This window comes from Euleptes europaea, chromosome 20 (genome assembly GCF_029931775.1).
Source record: "Euleptes europaea isolate rEulEur1 chromosome 20, rEulEur1.hap1, whole genome shotgun sequence".
In the NCBI taxonomy this organism is placed as follows: Eukaryota; Metazoa; Chordata; class Lepidosauria; order Squamata; family Sphaerodactylidae; genus Euleptes; species Euleptes europaea.
This window is the reverse complement of record NC_079331.1, coordinates 871,685-879,951: the sequence shown is the minus strand read 5'-3', so window position 1 is coordinate 879,951 and position 8,267 is coordinate 871,685. Positions and strand designations below refer to the sequence as shown.

Genomic DNA, 8,267 nt, shown 5'->3' with positions numbered 1-8,267 from the left:
GCAGCCGAAGGCACCTGCCTCTCTCCTAAGCCTTCCTCCTCGCACGTAAGGCTCATGGAACTCAGTAGTTCAGGAACTCCGAGGAGGTGTGCTTAGGATCAGGCAGGCAAACCTGAGCATGAGGTGACTCTTTTTGGGAATGGAAGAACTGCTGAGTCTCTGTTGAACTCACCTGTCGTTGCGGCCTATGCCCACAAGAGGCCACTGATGTGTGTGGAAAGTGCCGTCAAGGCGCGGCAGACATATGGTGACCCTCCAAGGATTTTCAAGGCAAGAGATGTTCGAAGATGGTTTTCTATTGCCTGCCTCCTGTGTAGCAACCTTGGACTTCCTTGGTGGTCTCCCATCCAAATACTTACCAGGGACGACCCTGCTTAGCTTTTGAGATTGATGAAATCAAGCTGGTCAAGGCAAGAGACAAACAGTAGTGGTTTGCCATTGCCTGCCTCCTGTTTAGCCACCCTGGACTTCCTTGGCGGCCTCCCATCCAAATACTAACCAGGGACGACCCTGCTTAGCTTCCAGGATCTGACAAGATGAGGCCAGCCTGGGCCACCCGGGTCAGGGCAAGATGCCCTGGTAAAATGCCCCTTCCCAGCCGGGCATGGTGGTTAAGAGCGGCGGACTCTAATCTGGAGAACCGGGTTCGATTCCCCATTCCTCCACATGAAGCCTGCTGAGTGACCCTGGGCCAGTCGCTCAGTTCTCTCTGAACTTTCTCAGCCTCCCGGGAGGCAGGCAATGGTAAACCATCTCCGGACGCCTCTTGCCTGGGAAACCCCACGACCCCAAGGCTACATTGTCAGTGGCAAGATTTGTTTCAGTCCTTATATCCCTCCAACGCTAGATATATGCTGCTCAAGATCAATGGGCCAAGGAGCTTCTAAGGGATAAAAGGAAGGAAAACCCCACGAGGGTCCGCATCCCGCCCGCTGGCCAAGGACCCGCTTGGAGGCAGAGCGGCTTGCCAGGGCAGGCGAGCGCGCGGCCGGGCTCGCCCTGCGGCGGAGCGCACGCGGCGTGGGAGCGCGCGGGGCCCGAGCCGTGAGCGGAGGGGGCCGAGAAGGCGCGAGGTGGGGTGGGGAAGGGGCCGGCCCCGGGCGGGGCGACGGAGCGCCGCCCCCCTGCTGCTGGCCCGCCGGCGGCCGAGCGCTTCAGTCCCGCCGGGCCGGCTGGAGCGAGGCGGGCGGGCGCGCCGGGTAGGAGATGCGCCCCGGGAGCGGCGCGCCTTGAAGGACGCCCGAGATGGTGAGTGGGCTCGGGGGAGTGGGGCGCCGAGACCACCCCTCGCCTGGGTGCCTCCTCGGCCTCGCCTCTTTCTGCGTCCGGGCAGCCGGGAACCAGGGCGCTGTCGCTGGAGGAGTGGGGCATCGCGGGGATGCTCTCTCCTCCCTCGGGGCCGTCCCTGGGAGACTGGCCGGCGGGGAACGCTCAGGGAGTTTTTAATGGGAAGCGCTTTGTTCGTTGCCGCCCCCCCCCCGCTCCTGGCTCCCCACTGCGGAGCCCGTCCCCAGGCCACCCACGAACCTCTCTCCGCTGCCCTTTCCAGCCCCGGGGGCTCGAGTTGGCTCCCGAAAGACCCCCGATCCTCCTTGGATCAGGGCTCAAACCGCGTGGCTTCTGCCTTGCACAGGCAGGTTCTTCTCGGACTTCTTCGAGGCCGCTGCCCCGGTTGCGCCCAGCTAGAGTTGGGGGCTGCAGGATGGGCAGGGGCAGCGCTGAGAATCCCCTTGACTCCCCCCCCCCCCACGACTGAGCGATGCCTCCGGGCTGTTTCCAGACTTGGCAGCGGTTTCCCCCTTGCCGAGCGGCTGTGGGTTTTGCCAGCCCCTGGGAAGTCTCTCTCTCGCTCCTCTGGCTGGGAGGCCAGGCAGAAGCCAGCGGTGCCCGGCTTGCTGGCGGTGGCACTGCTTCGCTGGCTACCTGGGCAAGGTGGGCCGAGGCCAGGCCACGGCAGAGCTCACCTGAAGAGTCCTTGTGTCCCGTGTGGAAGCATCTGGCTGCTGGAGACCCAGCTGGCGGGAGCACAAAGCCAACAGAGATGTTCCTCCCTCGGTGTCCTCTCTCTCCCGCTCGCCTGCTCGTGAATGCCCCCTTTGAATGCTGGGCGTTGGCATCCTCGCCAGGTGCTCTCGGGCTGGCATGGGAGCCAGGAGGGAAGGAAGGCAGAAGAGAGGCTGAGCTCTCTGCTGGGAAAGTCAGCTGGGACTCTGGGAACTTGGCCTGGGCTCCTCTTGCAAGGCAGAAGCAGTCCCTCTCCCAGCTTGGCTTGAGTGGGACAAACCGCTGCCCCAAGGGGCCACTGTGGGGCTGGAGTGGGTTTGGGGGAGGGTTAAAGCAGAGGTAGAGCACCTGAAAGCCCTATTTAATATCGCAGCAGGGTGGGGTCTGCCATTCTGCTTTCCCTCCGCAAGATGCTGATGGATTTGGAGTCAGCTGTTTGGCCTGGAAAGGAAATGGGACCCTGCAGGTAGGCTGGACTGCACAGAAGTTACTCGAAGGCAGCAACAGGGGGAGGAGAAAGAGGCCACGCTGCAGATTCCTCTGGTAATCAACGGTGGCCCTAGGAATTTTGGAGCTTCAGATGGAAACACACGCACACACCCCTCTTCCTGTGTGTTAGTAAACATCCTTGTCAGATGCCTGTTCTGATGTCCTTCTTGTTCCCATTGCTGAGGCTTGCATAGGAGAACTTCCGGGCAGGTGGTGCCAGATGCCACGGATGGTTCTGTCACTGTCTGAGGGAACCGCTTTGCTTTGTCCCACAGCTGGGGGTTGGTCGGCAGCTGTGATTTCTCAAGTTCTCTGTGGCTGGAAAAATTGTCAGACAAAAGGTGTAGCTTTTCATTGCAGCCCTGGTAGCCCACACGAGCCTAATCTTGTCAGAGCTTGGAAGCTAAGCAGGGTCAGTACTTGGACGGGAGACCACCGAGGAAGACTTGGGCTGCTGTGCAGAGGCAGGCAATGGCAAACTGCCTCTGCTCTTCTCTTGCCTTGAAAACCCCTTGGGAGGAATCGCAACTTGACAACGGCATGCTTGACTTATATTAATTCGCTTGCACTCATTCAAGTGTCTGTCAAGAAGGTGTAGAATACTGACTGCAGCATCCATTAGGGATGTGGGAGAAGATTGTTCAGATCCCTTCTCTGCAGTGAAACCGACTGGGTGACCCTGGGACGGCCTCTCTCTCATTAAACTGTTAGGGCAATGCAGTGAGGAAGGGAGAACCAAGGAGCCCCTGGAAGCAGGGTGGGATAACGTTGTGCGAGCAGGATCAACAGTAGAATATCAGCCCAGAATTCCACAATAAAGGAAAACATAAAATCCCCTCTCACCAAACCTTTCAGCAAAAAGAAAGGGCGACAGACATGTTTTTCCACACTCCAGAGAAGCTCCAGAGTGGGCCGGCCCTTCTGGAAGCCAGCTCTAGAGGGCAGGAGGTGCTGGAGGCCAAGTTCTCAACGTCACCCCTTTGATCCTCACTTGGCACAGCAAAGGCACCACCCGCCATGCCTGCTGGCTGGATTGTTATGGGCTCATCTGCAGCATATGTGTTTGTTGGCACTGGAGCCCTCGACCACAAATGTGGCCCAACGATACATGGAAGGAGAGGAAAGCGCAGTTGTTAACCCCTGCCCCAAAGTGGGGTTTTGCTGGGAAATCAGCATCTTTTTCTCTCTCTCATCCACTTTTTGTACCGTCTGCACCCGGCGCTGTTGTCACATCCTGCACAGTAGTGATTCGACGCTGAGTGCCTCGCCATCAATTTGCTGACGCAGCAGCTCTTGCTGTGCTTAATCCATGTCGATATATTTGCGGCTGCAAAAGAGAAAGGACAGCTTGCTTTTCAAAGACTGCATGCCCTTGCAGGCCAAAGCCATCCGGCAGGCTACCAGCCACCTGCGGGGCAGACTGCAGGGACGGTGCCGGGCAAGGGCAGGGAGCAGAGAAGGGATCCGCTGTCCGGGCAGGCTGGACCAGAAACTGCAGCCTCCACAGGCAGAACTTGGAGCTGATCTGTTGGCATCTGTGATTTACAACAGAGATGTTCAGACTGTGTTGTAGGGGAACCTGGCTGGGGGGCTTATCGGGATTCCTTGATGAGAAGAACCAATCAGGAATGGCACTCACGGCGCCTTGAAAACACACAAGTTCTTCACCGTCAATCTCCTGAAATATTCAGCCCTAGGGAGGGGGCCGTGGCTCAGTGGCAGAGCATCTGCTTGGCAGGTAGACACCCCCAGGGTCAGTCCCCAGCATCTCAGGAGTGAGGAAGTAGATAGCCAGACACAGCAAATGATAATGAGCTAGCTAGATGGACCAATGGCCTGCTTTGATAGGAGATAGTATATCCTTGTGGATGCATGCAGACAATCAATTTCCAGGATGGTGGAAGAGGCTCTTCTCTGCCTAAGGCCCTGGAGTGCTGCTGCCAGTCAGAGTTGACAATTCTGAGAGAGATTATTTGATAGACAGCAGCTTCCAGTATGGTAAGAGGACTGTGGCTCTGTGGTAGAACACCTGCCTTGGGTCTTGATGATCCAGGTTCAGTCCCTGGCATCTCCCACGAAAAAGATCTGGTGGGAAAGACCTATTTGTGCCAGAGACCCTGGACAACTGCAGACAATTCTGAGGTAGATGTCCCCAGAGGTAGCTTCATGTGTTTGTGAGACTGTTAAGAGTCCACATGGATAGATCCTGGAGTTTGGTGTCTCTAGTCTCTTCAGCTCTGAGGGTGAGCTCCGTAGGTCCATACAGCAACCCTTGTGTGTGCATCCTAGGGAATACCACAACAATATCAGCAGCATGCTGGTTTCTGTGGTCAGCACGCAGGGGCGTCGTTGGCAGACAAGATAGTTGGCTAGCGCAATCTCGTCAGATCTCGGAAGCTAAGCAGGGTCTGCCCTGGTTAGTACTTGGATGGGAGACCACCAAGGAAGTCCAGGGTCTCTAGGCAGAGACGGGCAATGGCCAACCACTTCTGAAAACCCTACAGGGCTGCCATAAGTCAGCTGTGACACACCCACACATGGGGCATTCCCTTTCGCTGGAAGATTTGTTGCCTAAGTTTGGTACATCGACTGGAAGCAAATCTGTCGTCACAAAGTTAACTGGCTGGCGGGGTTGGTTGGTTGGTTCAGCAGGAAGGCGCTTGTGGCAAACCAAGCTGCACTGCATAGTTGAAACTTTGCAAGAAAAAGACTTTTGCCTCCCCTCACATGGATATGGTAGGTGCTGAACTATAGCCTTTAAAGCTTATTCTGTTGTCAGAACTGCAGTCTCTTCACTGCAAAGTCACAGGCTCTGCCTTGGAATATTTTGCCGTGCGGAACACGTGGGTGTTGTAGGGGACAGAATGAATTCTGACTTCCTCACTGTCTGACTGAGCTGTCTAAATCCGACATCTCAGCCCTGATTGCCTTTGTTACTCAGTTCTGTTGATTTTGCTCGGCTTTGGGACTGTGTGCTGCCCAGCCCTAACTCGAAAAACTGGACTGCATTTCTTGTAATGGAAATAAGGCATTTTAAGACAGCAATTCTAATGCAAGTCTGGCTTAAAATAAGACATAGCTTGTAATGGCATAAGAGCTGATCCGGTGTCCACCCACCCATGGTGTCGTTCCACTGACTTTTATGCAGCCCCTGGGTTTTGGAAAAAAAAGGAAGAAGCTTCGCATGTTTCACAAATTCTGTGGAGTTTTTGGAAGTACGCAGGAGCAATGTGCCACGTGCACAGATTCGAAATAATGCCTTTATTGTTGCTCCGCTTTCCTGTTGGATTGAAATTAATGTTCCCTTTGTGAGGGACCACCTTTAAAGAGTTCTTCCTGCCTCCTCATTGAGTTTGATGACAGCCGCGACATTTCGACAGGTCAGCCGGCGTGACGTGAAGGTTAGAACGTCTCTAGAAACTTTAGCTGCTGAATATTTCAGAAGACGTTATTGCTTGTCTCGGCTATATTGGAGACGTCGCAGTTTTGTGGAAATGAGTTCTTTGTGTTCGACTGATATTTGGATAATACCTCCCGAGGAGTTCATTCTGAGACAAAGATGACAATCTGTTTGGGGGGGGGGGGAGAAAATGAGCTAGCAGCCTTCACCTGGGTGCGTGTATGATATAAAAACCCCATGTCTTAACTGGGAAGCCCTTAGGAAGGTGAATTCCTGAAGCTGCTTGAGAGAGCATGGGGTCGTGTAGCTCCACCCTGTTTCGTCTGCCAGCCAGGGGCTCTGCAGAACTGTAAATTACCATTATTATACACCTGCTTGAATCTGAATACTTCTTGGCCCTGGTCCTGGAACCACAAGATTGTAAATGCCGTAAGGTGATTTGTATGCAGGAGGCACCAAGAATGCAACTCTGGATGCCTTGCCTGGATTGGCAGCTCAAAGGCTGAGTGATCCAGAACTGCGGGGAGGATCAAACTCTTAAGTTGTGGGGGGGCACCCTTCTCCACCCAACTCCAATATTATCTTGATAAGACCACTAGTGGGAGCCCCCCTTTGATGTAGCAAGAATAGATTTAGTAATTGTAATCTCCAACAGTCTTCATCACCCTCCTTTGAACCAGTTCCAGTTTGACATAGAATCCTAGAGTTGGAAGGGACGACCAGGGTAATCTAGTCCAACCCCCTGCACAATGCAGGAAATTCAAAACTACCTCCCCCCCCACACACCCAGTGACCCCCCCTACTCCATGCCCAGAAGGTGGCCAAGGTGCCCTCCCTCTCATCATCTGCCTAGGGTCATAGAATCAGCATTGCTGACAGGTGGCCATCTAGCCTCTGCTTAAAAACCTCCAGGGAAGGAGCACTTACCATCTCCCGAGGAAGCCTGTTCCGCTGAGGAACTGCTCTGTTAGAAAATTCTTCCTAATGTCTATGAATTTTCTAACAGAGCAGTTTAACAGTTAGGCATTACCCTTTGAAAGCATATAGAAATCCCGGTCGCTCTCAGTCATCGCTGACAACGGTTGCTTGTGGGAGGCTGCCAGCTGTGTGAGGTGAGCCTGTGCATATGGCAGGCTGTTTGGATGATGACGGCTCCAGCGGTGTAGAGGCCACCTGGGAACTCTGACTGCGAGGGTCTTTCTGCTAGCACCAAATGATGCAGTGAATGCCACTAGATTAGATAACTTGGTGTGTGTGTGTGTCAAGTGCTGTCTAGTCACAGCCAACGTATGGTGACCCCAGCAAGGGGCTTTCAAAGCAAGTGAGAAGCAGAGGTGGTTTGCCATTGTCTTCTGCAGAGTCTTCCTTGCGGGTCTCCCTTCCAAGTACCAACCCTGCTTAGCTTCTGAGATCTTACAAGACTGGGCTATACCATGCCACCTTCCCTCCTGTTAGATAGCTTTAGCAGGGAATTAGACAGATTCATGGAGGGGGAGGAGAGGTTTGATGGTTGAATGGGATCTTCATATTTGGAGGCAGTATACCTGTAAATGCTAGTCGCTCGGGGACCACAATGGGTGTGGGAGCTTTGGCCTCCCAGTCCATTGAGTGGGCCGCTATGGGTAACATGATGCTGGACTAGATGGGCCATGGGTGTGATCCAGTGGGCATCTTCTTATGCTGACTGTTCTGTGACCCTCCAAGAGGTCCAGATGCACCCACCTCTTCAGGAATGCCCACCCCCCTAGAACCGGGAACCTTAGTCTGACTTGTGTAATTTCTGGGCAACTGAGAACAAACAAGAGCCATTCCCTTCCTTGCCGCCTCTGTCAATGTGATGTTCTCCCTCCAAGGTCAGGATCAAGCCCTAATTTTTAGCAGATGCACTTGCGTTGCTGGCTCTGGCTGGAGGGCTTCCCGTTGGGGTACATTTAACGTGTTTCTTTAACCTAGTTTCTTGCTGACAAAATTGGCTGAAGTGAAGCAGAAAACTTGTTCCTCCAGAAGTTATTTTGGAACTTACATCAGCCGCTGTCTTCTTCTCTGCCTGGAAGGAGGTGTCTTGGCACCCCCAGCATCGGCCTGAGAGCTGCCTAATGACCAGCCGTGTGCATCTGGGGACAGGAAGCCAGAGGCTGCCTTTGGAGCCCGCTTGCCATGGGGGGGGGGCTGAATCACCTGGGTCAGCTGATCGCAAATCTATACATTGTTCCCTCCTGTTTCCCTGGTGACTAATCTGTATGTCTGAGACGGGTCGGAAGCTCCAGCCTCGATTTATGGCTCTCTTGCAAAGTGAGGCCTCCGTTTTGGCAGATGCTGTGTTGCACTTGGGTGGCGTTAGAGGCCTGGGAGGGGAGCTTTGTGTGTTAAAAAA

At 54.3% G+C, this 8,267-nt stretch overlaps 1 protein-coding gene across 1 annotated transcript in view; it reads left to right on the top strand.

The window, feature by feature from the left end:
• Positions 1–1,213: 1,213 nt before the first annotated feature.
• Positions 1,214–8,267, top strand: part of MYO1E (myosin IE) — a 58,743-nt gene continuing 51,689 nt past the window's right edge. Inside the window, exon 1 of the mRNA XM_056865840.1 lies at positions 1,214–1,248. Within this exon, the coding sequence (XP_056721818.1) occupies positions 1,246–1,248 (3 nt within the window). The 5' untranslated portion in view covers positions 1,214–1,245. The remainder of the gene's footprint in view (positions 1,249–8,267) is intronic.